The 18,469-nt window shown below is 45.1% G+C and overlaps 1 protein-coding gene across 2 annotated transcripts in view; it reads left to right on the forward strand.

Annotated features, from left to right (window-relative positions):
* LOC140550239 (B-cell receptor CD22-like) overlaps window positions 1–18,469 on the forward strand; it is a 30,038-nt gene that overhangs the window by 3,393 nt on the left and 8,176 nt on the right. For both annotated transcript variants that reach the window (XM_072674084.1, XM_072674083.1), the window contains 10 exons: window positions 173–240; window positions 680–1,036; window positions 1,136–1,450; window positions 1,561–1,818; window positions 7,047–7,304; window positions 7,876–8,133; window positions 11,729–11,983; window positions 12,432–12,635; window positions 14,800–15,057; window positions 16,908–17,213. In XM_072674084.1, the coding sequence (XP_072530185.1) occupies window positions 195–240; window positions 680–1,036; window positions 1,136–1,450; window positions 1,561–1,818; window positions 7,047–7,304; window positions 7,876–8,133; window positions 11,729–11,983; window positions 12,432–12,635; window positions 14,800–15,057; window positions 16,908–17,213 (2,515 nt within the window). In that variant the 5' untranslated portion in view covers window positions 173–194. The remainder of the gene's footprint in view (window positions 1–172; window positions 241–679; window positions 1,037–1,135; window positions 1,451–1,560; window positions 1,819–7,046; window positions 7,305–7,875; window positions 8,134–11,728; window positions 11,984–12,431; window positions 12,636–14,799; window positions 15,058–16,907; window positions 17,214–18,469) is intronic.

An 18,469-nucleotide genomic window follows, 5' to 3' on the forward strand; every position in this document is an offset into this window, starting at 1 on the left:
TAGACTGTGCTCTTAGAGCCGGTGTGAGGAAGAGTCTCTACAGAAGCTCAGCTCTGGTTTTCCATGGAAGGAGTGGGAATGAGCTTCACCCTGAGTTTAATGAGGAGAATAACTCCAGACTGGTTTCTGTGTTTAAATAAATGCTGCATTTCTGTGATCCTCTCTTCTCCAGGTGGACGCTCCTCAACAGAGACATGAAGCTCGCAGAGACCCTTACAGTGCTGTATTGGGTGTTTGGAGGTGAGTGTGTGTGTGTGTGTTCTGCAGTGCGTGTTCATTAGTGTGTGTTGTATAGTGTCTGTCCATTAGTGTGTGTTGTGTATTGTATGTGTTTGTGTGTTCATTAGTGTGTGTTGTGTATTGTATGTGTTTGTGTGTTCATTAGTGTGTGTGTGTTCTGCAGTGCGTGTTCATTAGTGTGTGTTGTATAGTGTCTGTCCATTAGTGTGTGTTGTGTATTGTATGTGTTTGTGTGTTCATTAGTGTGTGTTGTGTATTGTATGTGTTTGTGTGTTCTGCAGTGTGTGTTCAGGTTGCAGCAGTTCTGCACACTGTATGTACTGTAACTAGTGTGTGTTCTGTGTTCTGATTCTAGTCCAATGTGTGTGATACTGTAGTAATACTGTGTGTGTGTGTGTGTGTGTGTGTGTGTGTGTGTGTGTGTGTGTGTGTGTTGCAGTGGTTTGGTGCAGTGAGTTCTCCGTCACTCTTCCAGACCGTGTAGAAGCTGTGAGGGGACTCTGTGTTCTCGTTCCCTGTGCTTTTGAGATCAGAACAGGACTTGAGTATAAGTTTAAGGGAAATCTTAAAGGTCTGTGGCGTAAAGATGGTACTGAGGATTCCCATACAGTGTTCGACTCCACAACTCCTGAAACCAACCAGATTAAAGGAGAAATTAGAGGAGATCTCAGCATGAAGAACTGCACCACCCTCTTCTACAGCGTCCGTACGGCTGACAGTGGGAGATATTACTTCAGAATAGAGGGTGAAGATAAATACACTTATACAAATCCATCTGTTTATATAAATATCAGCGGTGAGTGACATGATTAAACATTCAGTTTAATTAATTTAACAAAGATTAATAATTAATATCATGTGACTCTCTAACACTGCACATCTGTGTGTGTCTCAGACTCTCCCCCTAAACCCACCCTGAGTGTGTATGTGGGTCAGACAGAGGTGGAGGATCGGAGGGTGTTGGAGGGCAGCTCTGTGAGCCTGATCTGCTCTGCTTTAGCTCCCTGTCCCTCCAACCCCCCCACTTTAACATGGAGCCCCCTGCCTCTGAACAGCGTCCTGGAGCAGAACCAAAACACCAGCTTCATCTCCTCTCACCTGAGCTTCACCGCCTCTCACCTTCATCATAGACTCAGAATTAACTGCAGTGCCACCTACAGGCTGGAGAACAACAGAACAACCCGGCGCGCTGTTGTATTACGTGTTGAGTGTAAGACTGACTCACCCACTGAAAGTGTTACTCAGTAATTACTGCAGTGAGAAGGAGCTCTTACAGGCTGATAGTTCTGTGTCCTAAATCTTGTATTTCTCTCCTCTCAGATCCTCCGAGGAACACGACTGTGTCAGTGTCTCCGTCTGGTCCAGTGCTGTTGGGGGGATCAGTGTCTCTGAGCTGCAGCAGTGATGGAAACCCAGCAGTGCTGAACTACACCTGGTACAGAGAGAACGGAGAGCAGATAGAGACTGGAGACACTCTCACCATCACTGAGACTGATGATACACACAGTGGTTTATACTACTGTAGAGCGGAGAACCAACACGGAACCCAGAACTCATCTGTGCGGCTGGACGTTCAGTGTGAGTGCAGGAGTGCTATATTTACTTTTTTACACACCAGAGACGTCCCACTACATTTTCAGCCCAATCTAATATGAGTAACTGATGCTATCTGATCTATCAGATGTTTGTGTTTTCATAGATAATGCAGCTGAGTTTTCTGAGTTTATGTAATGTGTGTTTCTGGACTGATATATTTTTGTAAATTATAAATATAATAATTTTATAAGTTTAATCATAACAGGCGTCTCTTACCATACATCCTAATCCTGGGAATGAAAATTGAGATTGTGACTACAGGTGATGCAGCATGTAAACAGCAAAAAGTAGAGGTCCACATGCTGACCCCTGAGGAACAGCTGGCGTAACAGTATCAGTATTAGATGTAGAAGTCTAGTCTCTCACTGCTGCAGAGGCACACAGTGATCTCTCCCAGTTAGAGAGAACTTAAATCGAGGAAAAGCCAAACTGGTAAAGCTGATTGCAGAGAGGTTAGTGAGTACATTGGAGTTTATTGTATTAAAGGCAGCTCTTAAATCTAGAAGAAGAATATTTGCACTGGAGGGCACTGAGGTCGGGGGCTACCAGAAGATCATTAATAGGTCTGTCTCAGTACTGATCTGAGTGCAAAGCCAGATTAAAAGGTTTACATTATTTTCAGATTAGAAGAACTGTAGCTGGGAGGCTGTCACCTTCTCTACACAGCAAGTCCTGTTTTGTTTCTGCTTGCTCCACCTGCAGGACCTCCTCCCCAAGTGGGCTGCTTGAGCAAAGCCACGGTCTCTGGGCCTGGTGTCCACAAACCTTAGTGCAGATTGCTGTGAAACACTGGATTTTTAGTTTAGTCATGATTTAAACACAAACAAACAAAATCATTATGTTGCACTAATGTAACCTGAAAAACCTGGAAAACAGTTGATCAATTTTCCAGTCAGAAAAGAAGTAAAATATAAACATAAACATAACACATGCATTTCTGGACATGCTGGGATCACTAGAAGCAGCATCTGAAGGTAGAGCAGCATGTGGTCTGAGGCGGTAGAGTAATACTACAGGATTATACACTAATATGACTCTGTGGGTTCTGCAGCGTTACACAGCAGTTCTGGAGAGAGGTTCTCCTCCTGCAGCTCCACCACCAAACCTCCATAGTGCAGTAGCAGCAGCGCTCCGGCCCGGAGTGGGACTGACGGAGACGTCGTTCTCCCTGTTCCAGTCAGTGGAGCATCAGTATGATCCTGAAGCTGCTGATTTATGATATAACTGATACAGAATGAGGATCAAACGGTAGTTTAAGATGGTAGCAGATGCAGGTTGGATGACTTCACATTCTAAGTGACCGAAACTCAGAATAACAACAAGAGTAGTGATCCTGTTCAGGCTGTAATGTAACCCTGCTTGTAATCACACTGTCCTTAAAATAGAGCAGTAATCAAATTACTTACTTTTGCACTGTAATGGATTTACAGGTTTTTTGTATTCTGATTACGTAACGCTGTTACATGTATTCTGTTACTACCCAACCCTGCTGATAGTAAGGGTGATCAGACACAGATCATCTGACTGACCCCTGCTCAGTTTCTCAGAAGCTTAGTAGATTAAGATCATCTTCAATGGTAGAGAGAGTGTGTAATGGCATGCTCTCTCCATTTAACACCAATATTTAATTTAAGCCAAGAGGGAAACCCTGTAACTGCCAACATAGATCAGAATGTCTAAATATTAATGGAACATATTACTGTGATCATACTGAAGATTACACAGAGACAAACAGGAGTCATTTTATTCATTTATAATATTGTGGAATGAAAGAACAGTTTACTGGGTGAACGTGGGATAAATGGGAAGTTGGGGTCAATACAGTGACTCTCAACTGTATGAGAGTCAAACACTGGACTAAATGCTGGCTAACAGGGCTAAATACTGGCTACTTTTCCCTTTACTAGTAATGTCTTTTCAAGCGCAGTGCTTCATCTGTAAGTGACAATACTCTGTAAAATGAAATGTTAAAAAGTGTGACGTGATCCCTGTTAGTCATACCAGTTAGATCATCAGTAAAATGTCCTGCAGAAGCTGTGGAAAAAGATCTCCCCTGGGAGAAAGGTAAAAATTCAGAAGAAGAAGAAGACTGTGCTTGATGTCCTCTCTGCTACAAGACTCATTCTGTATGTACCAGGAGTGAGGGGTGGAGCAGGGCCTTTTGATGTGTGGCTCTTTTAATATCAAAAGTCATTTTCACAGATTAACTCCGGAAAATGTCCAGAGAATCAGCTGCAGACATTATCTGGAGCGGACATTACCCTTTCACACAGGTAGCGTCCAGATGGAGCTTTTCCTTGTCAGATACATCCTCACTACAGGAAATGTTCTGCAGGGTTTAAACGAGAGGTGGTGCCTGAGTAGCGCGACTAGGAGACATGATAGGACGCAAAAAGAGCGCTGTGGAAACGGCAGTGTTTAGTTTACAGCATATCAAAGATGGTGAACAAGGTTACTGACTCTTCTGTAATTATGTTATCTGGAAAATATCCTACTCTATTTGCACACGGGATCACTCGGACACTCCCCAGACTTTGTACTAGGGGGCAGGCAGGATAAAGTCCGGGTGATGTCTGTTACAGCTGATCCAAACACAAATTTGCTGGAAAAGTTCTCGGTTCTCTGCAGGTTGTTCCTCTGAAGATCCTTGATGTCCTTGGGAGAACCCTCAGGACCCTGTTCACCCCAACGGCTCTGTTATCAGAGTGCCTATTGTGAATAAACAGAGCATATTGGCCTGCAAGTCACCCCAAGACCTGATCAACCAAACCGTGTGCTGACCTGAGTCAACATGTAAATGTAAATTGAGACGACAAGAAAACAACAGTAAGGAGAAGAAGACACAAATACGACCATCATCTTACACACCGTCTACCATAACAGAATGGGGGCAGATAGATAGATAGATAGATCACTTTATTTATCCCACAGGGAAAGTCAGTTTTTACAGCAGTAAAATCAAACAATAAAGGCATAAAAGCATAAAAAGTGATTGCAGTGCAGTAATTACATTAATATAATGGAATATACAGAATGAATTATGTGTAATGTAACAGTGCAGTAATTACATTAATATAATGGAATATACAGAATGAATTATGTGTAATGTAACAGTGCAGTAATTACATTAATATAATGGAATATACAGAATGAATAATGTGTAATGTAACAGTGCAGTATCTACATTAATATAATGGAATATACAGAATGAATTATGTGTAATGTAACAGTGCAGTATCTACATTAATATAATGGAATATACAGAATGAATTATGTGTAATGTAACAGTGCAGTAACTACATTAATATAATGGAATATACAGAATGAATTATGTGTAATGTAACAGTGCAGTAATTACATTAATATAATGGAATATACAGAATGAATTATGTGTAATGTAACAGTGCAGTAATTACATTAATATAATGGAATATACAGAATGAATTATGTGTAATGTAACAGTGCAGTAACTACATTAATATAATGGAATATACAGAATGAATTATGTGTAATGTAACAGTGCAGTAACTACATTAATATAATGGAATATACAGAATGAATTATGTGTAATGTAACAGTGCAGTATCTACATTAATATAATGGAATATACAGAATGAATTATGTGTAATGTAACAGTGCAGTAATTACATTAATATAATGGAATATACAGAATGAATTATGTGTAATGTAACAGTGCAGTAACTACATTAATATAATGGAATATACAGAATGAATTATGTGTAATGTAACAGTGCAGTATCTACATTAATATAATGGAATATACAGAATGAATTATGTGTAATGTAACAGTGCAGTAACTACATTAATATAATGGAATATACAGAATGAATTATGTTTAATGTAACAGTGCAGTAACTACATTAATATAATGTCGTGATGTAAGGCATCCTGGGGTATCAGTACAGTATAAGTGATAAACAATAGAGTTTTAAAGTGGCAGTGCAGATGACCGAGCTGTGTGGCAGGACATAGTGATGAACAGAATAGTGTCCGATTGAGAAACAGCGGGACTGTTCTATTAGTACACTCCGTGCACAATAATGTCCCGGCACAGTGACGAGGCGTTGTACAGTGAGGTCGCTGTATAGGAATAGAGATTGAGACAAAGGACGAGGACAGAGATGGCGATGGCTGGACAGAGATTTAGACAGGAGCAGGAGTGGCGTGAGGGACTGTAATCGCTCCTGCATGAGAGCAAAACCGATGCTGCTGAACTATTTGGAACTGGACCTGCTGAAGATCTGGAAGAGACATGGCCGGCACCTGAACAGGAGACTGGGTCTAGTTTGGGATAATAGGTCAAGGAGTGGGTGATACCAAGCTAAGGATAAGAGGAGGAGCTATGTCAGAGTCAGTAGGAGAATTCAGCTCAGAGTTAGGAGCAGAGCCCAAGTTAGAAGGTTAATCACAACTCTACTCTTTTAGATGCTCTGAGGAACATGTCTGTGTTATTGTCTCCGTTCGGTCCTTTACTTGCAATGTTTCTTCAAATGCAGTGCTTCATTGTGGCAGCACATCAAACATGGCGACCTCCTGGCAGACCTTCTGTCTGCAGCTGGACGTTCAGTGTGAGTGCAGTGATGCAGTGTTTCAGTTCCTCTACATAGTCCGGACGCTAACCAGAGCTGGAGTTAGAAGCTGGACTATGAAGCTGGGCCAGAGTCAGGAAGAAGAAACAAGCTGAGGTCAGCACAAAAAGCCACCCTAAGTAAAGTGCACAAGCTGGTAGTGAGTAAAGAAGAAGAAGCTAGGCCAGAGTTTCAAGGTGAAACTGAATCAGAGCAAAGAGGACAGGCTGGGCCAGATTTAGCAGAAGCTGGGCCAATGTAAGTCTAACAACCCGGTTTAGAGTTGTGAGGAAAAAACCAGGCTGGAGTCATTAGAAGCTGGACCAGAGTCAGTAGGAGAATTTGGGCCGGACTTAGTTAGGCAATCTAGTAATGAGGAGAAAGAAATGGGCTGGAGATAAGAGGAAAATCTGTGTTGAAGAAAGCTAGGCTAACGTTTGCAGAAGCTTGGTTGGGGCTAGGAGGTGAAGCTGGTCCGGAGTAAAGAGGAGAAGCTGGACGAAATGTAGGTGAAACCAGGCCAATGTAAGCAGGACAAGCTGGTTTAGAGTAATGTGAAGTGGAGCCAGAGTTTGGAGGAGAACCCAAGTCAGGAGGTTAATCTCTACCCTCCTCTCTCAGATCCTCCGAGGAACACGACTGTGTCAGTGTCTCCGTCTGGTCCAGTGCTGTTGGGGGGATCAGTGTCTCTGAGCTGCAGCAGTGATGGAAACCCAGCAGTGCTGAACTACACCTGGTACAGAGAGAACGGAGAGCAGATAGAGACTGGAGACACTCTCACCATCACTGAGACTGATGATACACACAGTGGTTTATACTACTGTAGAGCGGAGAACCAACACGGAACCCAGAACTCATCTGTGCAGCTGGACGTTCAGTGTGAGTACAGGAGTGCTATATTTCTGTTGCTTTACAAAGTCAAGACACAATCCAGGGCTGAAGTTTGGAGAATCTAAAGAAGACACCAGGCTGGAGTCAGCAAGAGAAGTCGGGTGAAAGTAAACAAGCTGGTTCAGAGTTAAGAGATGAAGTCAGACTGGAGTCAGAAGAAGCTGGACCAGAGTCAATCAAAAGAATTTAGCCCAGAGTTAGGAGAAGATTGGTTAGCGTTAGAGAATGTAATCTGGTCTGGAGAAAAGAAGAGAAGCTGGACCAGAGTGAGAAGGAGAAGCCTGTCCAAATATAGGAGAGGTCTGGCCAAAGTAAAGTGAACAAGCTGGTTCAACATTCAGAGATGAAGCCAGGCTGTAGTCTGCCAGCGAAGCCAGACTAAACTTAGTAGGAAAATTCAGCCCAGAGTTATTCAGACGAGCTAGTAGTGAGTTAGAACTAGAAGCCAAGCTGGGTTATGGTTAAAAGGCTAAACTGGTTCGGAGTAAAGAGGAGAAACTGGGCCAGAGTGAGAAGAAGAACCCAAGTCAGGAGGTTAATCTCTTCCCTCCTCTCTCAGATCCTCCGAGGAACATGACTGTGTCAGTGTCTCCGTCTGGTCCAGTGCTGTTGGGGGGATCAGTGTCTCTGAGCTGCAGCAGTGATGGAAACCCAGCAGTGCTGAACTACACCTGGTACAGAGAGAACGGAGAGCAGATAGAGACTGGAGACACTCTCACCATCACTGAGACTGATGATACACACAGTGGTTTATACTACTGTAGAGCGGAGAACCAACACGGAACCCAGAACTCATCTGTGCAGCTGGACGTTCAGTGTGAGTGCAGAGCTGCAGTGTTTCAGTTCCTCTACATAGTCCGGACACTAACTGGACTAGCTGGAGTTAGAAGTGCACAGGTTAGGGAAAAGTTGGACTGAGGTCAGACAGGCTGGATTAGAGTTATGAGAACCACTGCTGACTTCTGAATTTTATAAGATGTCTTAAAATTGCAAAACTGTGCAGAGAGGTTTACTGGACTGTCGCCAAGCTCCAGAAGGTTCTTCGGGACAGCAGGGTCTCTGTATCTCTCCTTAGGTGGTAAACTTCCCGCTAGCACAGCCTCGGCAGCGCTTCCTAATGACATTACGCCTCCAGTGTGCTCCGGCGGGGATGAGCCCCCCCAATCGTCCTTGTTCCCCTTTCTGCAATCGTCCCGGCCCACACCCTCCATTGCTTTTTCAGGTCTCCCCGCTGCTGTGCCTTCTGCTGTGCCTCCTCCTGGTTCCAGCTCTCCTTTCACCCTCTCCACTGCTCCTCTGGCCGCCCCGCCTGCCAACGTTCGTATCTTCAAGCCTCCTCTCGCCTCGACCACCTTGACGCAACACATTTTCCAAGGTGCGGACGTGGCTCTCCCCTCCTTGCTGCTCCCATCTCCAGGTTCTCCTGCTCCACGCACTATCGATGTGGGTGATGTGTCGTTCACTCTGTGTTTTTCTCACTTTCACACCTACAAATTTCTCCCTGTTCTGGTTTCCCCTTACCTTCTCTATTTACCGCAACATCCTGTGCTCCACCTTCCCTTCTGGTCACCAGGAATTGGATGATTATTTGGCCACCATTCTGGATGTGGCTGTTTGTGTTGGTGGGACTGGTTTTTATGAGTACCATCAGCTCTTCTCTGCAAGAGCTATGGCCTGACTCCAGCAGTGGAATCTCTCCAAGCACTGGGGTGCGCTGAACTTAGAGCTCTACTGCCGGGTCTTTTCGGGCCGCACCGCACTTTCCTGTGAGGCTTGCGGCTGCCCCATTATCCTGCTTCTTCCTGCTCCCTTGTTGACGCTCCCTGTTCCCAGTGACAACCACCCGCAGCCCCTGTTGGCGCTACTGGGCCCGCTGCCCGACTGTCCACCTCCAATGCTCGCAACAGTTACGGACGCCTTGTGTATTTCCTGGACGGTCAGATGGTCTGCAACAACTTCAACCATGCCGGCTGTTTCGCTTCTTCTTGCAAGCTGCTTCACGTCTGCTCTGCTGTGGTCAGGTGCAGATCTGGCAGGCCATCCCAATGTGTCCTTTGCCAGTTACCTTCTACATGGTCTCCTTTTAGGCTTCTCCCCGGGCCTCGTTGCACTGCCTGCTTCCTCACTCTTGTGTCGCAATCCTCTCTCTGCCTTGTCCGAGCCTGATGCCGTTCCAATGTTTCATGATGGGCCCTTTCTTGTCCCCTCCCTTTTCGCCCTGCCGAATCAGCTGCATTGGCGTCGCTACTCGCAAGTACTCGGGCAAGTAGCGCCTCATCATTGATCTGGTTCATGGTTCATGGATCATGGTTCCACTGAGCCCTCCGCCTTCAACTATCTCTCCACTCTGAATTCTGGCATCTCTGGGGCAGCAAGTTCGTCTCACCTTCGCTTGCAAAAGTAGTCCAAAGATACCCTCGCTGAGGGCCTCTGTTGGATTCTGCTCAACGTACAAAGGCTGCCTTTTGTTCTCCACCTCCTTGATGATTATCTAGCCATTGACCCCCCTTCTGCACCCCCAGCATGCGGTCTCACAGCTTTTTCCAACCCTTTTTCCAAACCCGTTGGGATTCCCCTCTCTGATGAAAAGACCATCAGACCTTTAACCTCCCTGGAGTTCCTTGATATCACCTTGGACTCTGTTGTGTTCCAAGCCTCACTTCCTCGAGAGAAGCATGACTGCATTACTCACTCTCTCTGTGCTCAATTATTCCAGCTGTACCAGCAGATTCTCTGTCTTCTGGGCCACCTTAACTACGCAACTCGAATCATTCCGCAGGGTCGATCTTTCATCTCCTGCCTCCTTCACCTCGCTTCTTCAACTCAATCCTTGTATCACTTCGTTACGTTGGACAGCTTTTGCCTCTTGAAGTTTTGTCTTGCCTTGCTTCGCCCCTGGAATGGCATATCTTTCTTCAATGATGATGTCATTGGCGACCCCGCAGACGTCCATCTTTTTTACAGATGCTGCTCCTTCATCCGGCTTTGGCGGCTACTACAATGGCATGCACAGTTTGTTTGCCTCGCGGCTGGGCCTGACAATTCTACAGCCCTCTGGGAGCTTTACCTTGAGCATGAGTGGACACAACAGGCAATACAAATCCATCTCGATAACTCTACCACTGTTCATACAATCGATAAAGGCCAATCCAGAAGCTTATCATTCACACCCTTCATCCGCCTCCAATTTCCCACGAACACTGTCAACCTACTGGACCGGCTAGAAATCCTTTCAGAACTGTCACCCTTTGCACAACATTACCTTCCCCTCAAACGACCTCTTCGTAACCACAGCCTTCCTCACATCTCCTGGCTCACAGCACTCAATCCGATCCTCTACTATATTTAGCTGCCATCAATTTCTTCATGAAACTCATAACCGGTTTATCTCATTCTTCCTCCAGCCACCCCCAGGCCCCCCCCCCCCCAGGGCACTCTGTTCCGGTCACTATTCGGCTACCATCTCCTCCACACTCAAAAATATTTTTCTCTTAGCCTTCTTTGGTTTCCTCAGATGTTCAGAATTTACATCACCTTCATCCAATTCTTCTGCTTATCCACTCCTATCAGGCCTCACCATCCTCAGATTTTAAACGAAGCAAACCCAATCAACTGGGGAAAACCGTGCCCATCTACCTGTTTAAGTTACAGTCTTAACTCAGTCCATATGTACATCATATCAATAGAAGGCTTTCCCAGAATGCTCAACCAACAGACCCACTTTTTGTTATAGAGGCAAGATCCGCCATATTCCGTCAATGGTTTCACACTCACCTCCGACGTGTCCTCTTTCTCAGCGGTTACCCTCCAAATCATTTCTTCGGTCATTCTTTCCAAATCAGTCTTGCCTCCTGCAATTTGCAGGACCACGCGCTAACCCCTCATCTTCATTACTACACGCTATATAGCTGCTCCTCTTCCCACCTTCTTGACGAAAATACTGACCCCTCCACCACCCCTGCTCCTCCCAATGGTCCAATTATACTCAACCTCTGCCTGGCAAAGGGTCCCATCAGCCTGAAGCCCCCCAAATTTCTCTACTTTTCCTCCTTGCCTCAGTCAAGTGTGGTCCGCACTTCGCAAACATCAAGTTAGAGAGGTTTTCTGGTCGAAAAGAGCATTCGATATGTAACACAAAACTCGCGGCATAGGACGAATCCTACCAAATCCTAAAAAAGAATTTAAACCATTGTTTATAATGGAGGCACCATGCATCAACGTACCAAGAAGCTTCATAACTCCAAACACTTTAATTCCTCCCACCACAGTAAGCCACAGCAGATCACACGTGACTTAAAATTTAAACAGAGAAGTCCAGGTTATCCCAGCTAACGTTGCTATCGTAGCCTTGTTCAGCTCACAGTGAGGGAAAGATGTGTTAAGAGAGGTTAATCTCCACTCTTCTCTCTCAGATCCTCCGAGGAACACGACTGTGTCAGTGTCTCCGTCTGGTCCAGTGCTGTTGGGGGGATCAGTGTCTCTGAGCTGCAGCAGTGATGGAAACCCAGCAGTGCTGAACTACACCTGGTACAGAGAGAACGGAGAGCAGATATCTGGACACAATCTTTTCATCAACAAACCGGACGATACACACAGTGATTTATACAACTGTAGAGCTGAGAACCAACTTAAAACACAAAACTCATCTGTGCAGCGGGACGTTCAGCGTGAGTGCCATAATGCAATGTTTCAGTAGCTGTACTTAGTCTGGATACAATCCAGAGCTGAAGTTAGAAGAGTCAGGAGAAGTAACCAGACTGGGCTCAGCAAGAGAAGGCCAAAGTAAAGTGGACAAGGTGGTTTATAGTTTAAAGATGAAGCCAGGCTGGAGTCGGGAGAAGCCGGACCAGAGTCAGAGTTGGTTGGACGAGCTGCTAATGAGTTGGAGAAGCTAGGTTAGAGATAGGAAGAAAAGGCTAGGTCAAAGTTTACAGGAGAAAGGTAAGCTAGTAAAGAGGAGCAGCTGGGCCAGAATGAGGAGTAGCTGACTAAGATTTAGCTGAAACTGGGCCTGTGCTAGTCAGACAAGCTGGTGTAGAGTGAGGAGGTGAAGCTGAGTGACAGAAGCAGAGGAGAACTTAACTTAGGAGGTTAATCTCTGCACTCCCCTCTTAGATCCTCAGAAGAACAAGTCAGGGTCTCCATGTGAAGGAAACCCAGCAGTGAACCAGACCTGGAACAAACAGAAGAGAGAGCAGATAGAGACTGGAGACACTCTCACCATCACTGAGACTGATGATACACACAGTGGTTTATACTACTGTAGAGCGGAGAACCAACACGGAACCCAGAACTCATCTGTGCAGCTGGACATTCAGTGTGAGTGCAGTGCTGCAGTGTTTCAGTTCCTCTACATATGTGCTTAAAGCATGTTTAAAAGCATGTATGCATTTATACATTTCCAGCAAGATCTGCTGAACGTTTGCTTATAAAGTCGAACTCTTCCAGTTATCTTCTAGAGTATCTTCACTGAATTCAGCTCAGGACTGTGAGTTTACAGCTTATCTGTCTCCATCAGCCCGTGGTCAGGCTGCTCTTGTAGTTTCAGCTACTGTACATTTATAGTCTGCTAACCTCAGCTGCTGCTCTGGTCTTTAGAGTGGTGTATAGTTCGTCCTGTACAGATGCCACCAGGGTTTAATGGCAGTCTTAAAAAACATGACAAGACACCCATATTCATCATTAGTGCTGGACACAGATGGACCTTAGCCTCTGCCCTGAACACACACATACACACTAGTGATCAAACACACACAGTGACAATGAACACACATGCCTGGAGTGGTGGGCAGCCATTCTGCGGCACCCGGGAAGCAGGAAAGGTGAAGGGCCTTGCCCCACTCACTTGCTGAGTCCAGGTATCAAACCTACAACCTTGTCATCAATAACCACCAGCCCAGTGCTCTAACCGCTGAGCTGCCACTGCCCCAGCCCTAACCATTCCCTAAACATGCACTGTGTATGTAAATGAGCCTAACTGTCTGTAGTCTTTGATGTTCTCCTTTGAACTGAGATGTTTCTGTGGGGTTTGAGATGCAGGGCTTCAATCAGGTATTTGCCCAAAACCACAGCTGGACCTCACTGCCATAAAGTGCAATAGCATACTACCACTGTAAATTAGGGCTGGGCGGTGCACTTATTTATATGGTCAATCCATCTGAAAATACTACTGCGGTAAACAGAAGTGCAGAGGGCGGGAGCACCGTAAGCTGTGCAAGTAGCACAAATGGACCTACGTTCATGTGGCTTCCATGCCATTTCATCCTGCGTTGTGTATTATTATTCTTATAGTCATCAATTAATTAATTTTTTTGTAGGTATATCAAATCGATTTGAGCTGAGGTTTATAAATGGCTTCTGTTTAGCAGCTGTTGATGAAGACTGATTTTAATGAAGTGTTGAAACTGCAGTGAAATTATAAAAATAGTAAAAGTAACGTTTAAAATGAAAGTTGCTGGGTATTCAGCGTGGGTAAGATGGCTTGGTATTGTATTATTATAGGATTTGTTCATTTACATTTAAAGCATTTAGAAGATATACTAATACAGAACAGTTTATAAAAGTGTTTAGTCACTCAGTCAGAATTGTCATGAGTGAACTGCGCAGAGACTACTCTAAACTGGGGGAAGAGAGCTGGGGAACCAGCCGCTGAACCATAAATGGCTAGGCCGACCAAACCTGTAGACGCGAAGTAGAAGAGGGTCGCCTAGCTGGAGTCAGAGTAGAGGATATAACCAGGGAACAAGCGAAAGTGCCCTGCTAATTCCAAAGATCCACGGAAGGTCCGCTCGAGCACCTGAACTATGAACCAAAGCTGGCCTAAACAAACCGTGATCTGCGGTGAGCTCGGCAAGGAGCTCAGTATTCCTGATATAACGTATCGCCCAGCCCTGCTAGTGCTGATAGAACTTAAGGTAGGTCTAAGGTAACTCTGACACTGCCAGAAATGAGCCACACAATACCCAGTACAGCAGTTTACAGCAATACACAATTCCTAGAACCTGAACGTGGACATCACTAAACTTCTACCTATGGAGAAGAAGCAGAGCACAGTCAGTGCAGCAGTGCTGCTAACGCAGTGAAAGCTCTAATAGATGCAGGACTGCTGCTCCATTAAGAGTTATCCACAGAGAGCTTCAGGTCTTCAGAGGTCGTTTGAAGTGAATAGTACAAGTGATTCTGCTGTTCCGACACCCGGGGCGTTCGTTCCACAGCCTCGGCTACAGGACACAGAACAGTGTGGATGCTTGTCTTCCATGTGTCCTGAGAGATGGGGGGTCGACCTAAGCCATACCTGAAGCTGGAAGGACTCCTATACTTAGCTTCTGTACAGAAACTCAGTCAAATCCCACAGCTCTGTACTCAGATTCCCCAGACTGTCCAGTCCAGCCCTGAGGCAGCACTACTGCAAATCCTCACTGGACCCCTCAATCCAGTTCAGCTGATCTCGTCCCAGTAACACATACTGTCTTTCTCCTCTCAGATCCTCCGAGGAACACGACTGTGTCAGTGTCTCCGTCTGGTCCAGTGCTGTTGGGGGGATCAGTGTCTCTGAGCTGCAGCAGTGATGGAAACCCAGCAGTGCTGAACTACACCTGGTACAGAGAGAACGGAGAGCAGATAGAGACTGGAGACACTCTCACCATCAACACGACTAATTATACTGACAGTGGTTTATACTACTGTAGAGCGGAGAACCAACACGGAACCCAGAACTCATCTGTGCAGCTGGACGTTCAGTGTGAGTGCAGTACTGCAACACTTCTACATATGTGTTTGATTTTGGTATAGTATACTAACTGTTGCCACTGTGGTTAGATGATACGCCTGTTCTAACAGCAACCCTTGGTTTTATCAGTATTAGTGAGAATATCACAGGTACACCACACTTAACTACACTATATAGACAAAAGTATTGGGACAACTGCTCATTCAGTGTATCTTCTGAAATCAAGGGTATTCAAGGACTTGATCCTGCTTTTGTTGGTGTAACTGTCTCAGCTATCCAAAGAAGAAAGCTTTTTTGTTGCTGTGAGGATTTGATTGCACTCAGCAAAAAGAGCTGATCGCCACCCCAATCATCATTTTCAACTCCCCAACTCAACCTATTCAAAAGTATGGAGCACCACCACCATCATTCCAGAGAGCAAAGTTCTTCCACTGCTCCACAGCTCAATGCAATCCTGGCATTAGGCAGCATGGTGCCAATAGGTTCATAATGTTGATCTGCTCCAGAGAGTCCTATTCTATTGGCAGTACTACTCTACAGGGACTAGACAAGCTGTGTGTGTGTGTGTGCTTTTGCACATCAGTGTCAGCAATGGGTGCAACTTAAAGTAGCTGAGTGTATTCATTAGAAGGGACGACAGAGGTTAAGGCTAACATAAACAAAACCTTGAACAGTGCTCATTAACCTTTAAAGTCCTTAATTTGAGATTTTAATTCCTTAAGTACCCCCCAGTCCCAGGTGTGGCTGAACCCTAACACATACACGTAAACGAGGCGGAGGTCCTTATTTGGGCCTGTGGGCAGCGGCTCGGAATCTCTGCTCTTTAGAAAGCATTACCAGTTACTATTTACTGCCACAGAATCTCGATGCAAGTTCTGCAAAGGTCTGCAGAATGCTAGCAGATGTTTGCAGATGACTTTCCCAAAGCTGAAAGTGTTGATCAGGCTGAAAAAATATCAGAGGCTCTCGTTTCTCAGCTGGGTGTTATTGTTTATTGTAGTCTGAGTCTTTGATCAGATAAATAACAGTAAGAAAGCAGAAGAACTTCAGACGCAGCTGCCATGAAACCGATGTGTTTAGCGATTAGCACTTTGTGGCTGCCTTGAGAAGACATTGAAGTTTCTGATCTTGTGCAAGAGTAAGAACTCTTCGACACGCAATAAGGAAGAGTTTAGAGGAAGTAGAACATGCTAAGCATCTCAGACCACAAAGGAGAAGTAATCAGAACAGATGAAACGGAGAACGCTGTCCATTATTTGTTCAGCAGGATTAATAATCACTTCATCTGAAGCATCTGTGCTGTTCCTATACCGCACACACTGCATTTCCTTATACCTAACATTCCTAAATAACCGAAATATGTCTGAAGACTGTAAATATTCTGCACTCTATATATTTTATACACATTTATATGTACACTATATATCCAAATGTTTGTGGACACCCCTTCTGATTAATGCATTCAGCTATTTTTAGCTGTAGCCATTTCTGATACAGATGTGCAAATGCACACACACAGCTTGTCTAGTTCCTGTAGAGAAGAAGTACTGCCAATAGAATAGGACTCTCTGGAGCAGATCAACATCATGAACCTATTGGCTCCATGCTGCCTAATGCCAGGCGTGGGCTAGAGGGGTATAAAGCCCCCCAGCACTGAGGAGCTGTGGAGCAGTGGAGGAACTGTGTTCTCTGGAATGATGGTGGTGGAGCTTCATCCAGTACTTTGGATGGGATGAGTTGGGGACAAGGTGGGTTGGTGATCATCCAGCATCCTGACCTCACTAATGCTCTTGTCACTGAATGCAATCAAATCCTCACAGCAATGCTCTCTCTCTCTCTCTCTCTCTCTCTCTCTCTCTCAGACGCTCCTCAGGTCTCTTTCTCCTCCCACTGTAACGGCAGCAGTGAAGGTGGGATCGAGTGTGTCTGTGAGGTTCATGGATTTCCCGTCCCTAAACTGGAGTGGCGTCTGTCTGGACAGTCTGTCCCACCTCCTGCGAATTCCTCCATCAGGGAGGAGCATTTGGGCAACACTGGGATAAGGAGCTTCATCTCCCTCCGTCAGTCACCTACAGACACGCCCACCCTGCAGTGTATTGGCTCCAATCACCTGGGCAGCACCGCTCAGCTGTTCCACTCTGTGGCTCCAGGTTCCTGCTCTCCTACAGGTCAGAAACACTTTTGCTTAAACATCAAGCTTTTGGATGGAGCATATGCTTGTACTGGTCATTCGGTACATTTGCTGGACCAGGTGCAAACTTTATACACAAAACATGAACTTAGCGATCAGTTCAAATTAGTTTCTTTAAAGCATTTTAATGATTGGAAAAGTATTTTTTCCAAAGTGCATTAGTCATCCTCTTGCCCTTCATTCGTGGTCAGTTTCTAAACACCTGTCCAGATATGTTTGGATAGTGATCTCATACTTAACATTAACACTGATGTTTGTTAACTCAAGCAATTCGCTATACATAACATATGCTGTGTCAGTTTTACTGCTGTGCTGAGCACCCATCCCCCCAATAATCCACCCCCCCAATAATCCACCACCCCAATAATCCAACACACCAATAATTATCCATCCCAATAATCCACCACCCCAATAATTATTCATCCCAATAATCCACCACCCTAATAATTAACCCTTCTGATCCACCACCCCAATAATCCACCACCCTAATAATTAACCCTTCTGATCCACCACCCCAATAATCCACCACCCTAATAATTAACCCTTCTGATCCACCACCCCAATAATCCACCACCCTAATAATTAACCCTTCTGATCCACCACCCCAATAATCCACCACCCTAATAATTTACCCTTCTGATCCACCACCCCAATAATCCACCACCCTAATAATTAACCCTTCTGATCCACCACCCAATAATCCACCACCCTAATAATTTACCCTTCTGATCCACCACCCCAATAATCCACCACCCTAATAATTAACCCTTCTAATCCACCACCGCAATAATCCACCACCCTAATAATTAACCCTTCTGATCCACCACCCCAATAATCCACCACCCTAATAATTAACCCTTCTGATCCACCACCCCAATAATCCACCACCCTAATAATTAACCCTTCTAATCCACCACCGCAATAATCCACCACCCTAATAATTAACCCTTCTGATCCACCACCCCAATAATCCACCACCCTAATAATTAACCCTTCTGATCCACCACCCAATAATCCACCACCCTAATAATTTACCCTTCTGATCCACCACCCCAATAATCCACCACCCTAATAATTAACCCTTCTAATCCACCACCGCAATAATCCACCACCCTAATAATTAACCCTTCTGATCCACCACCCCAATAATCCACCACCCTAATAATTAACCCTTCTAATCCACCACCCCAATAATCCACCACCCTAATAATTAACCCTTCTAATCCACCACCC

The sequence above is a fragment of the Salminus brasiliensis genome, chromosome 2 (assembly GCF_030463535.1).
Source record: "Salminus brasiliensis chromosome 2, fSalBra1.hap2, whole genome shotgun sequence".
Classification (NCBI taxonomy): Eukaryota; Metazoa; Chordata; class Actinopteri; order Characiformes; family Bryconidae; genus Salminus; species Salminus brasiliensis.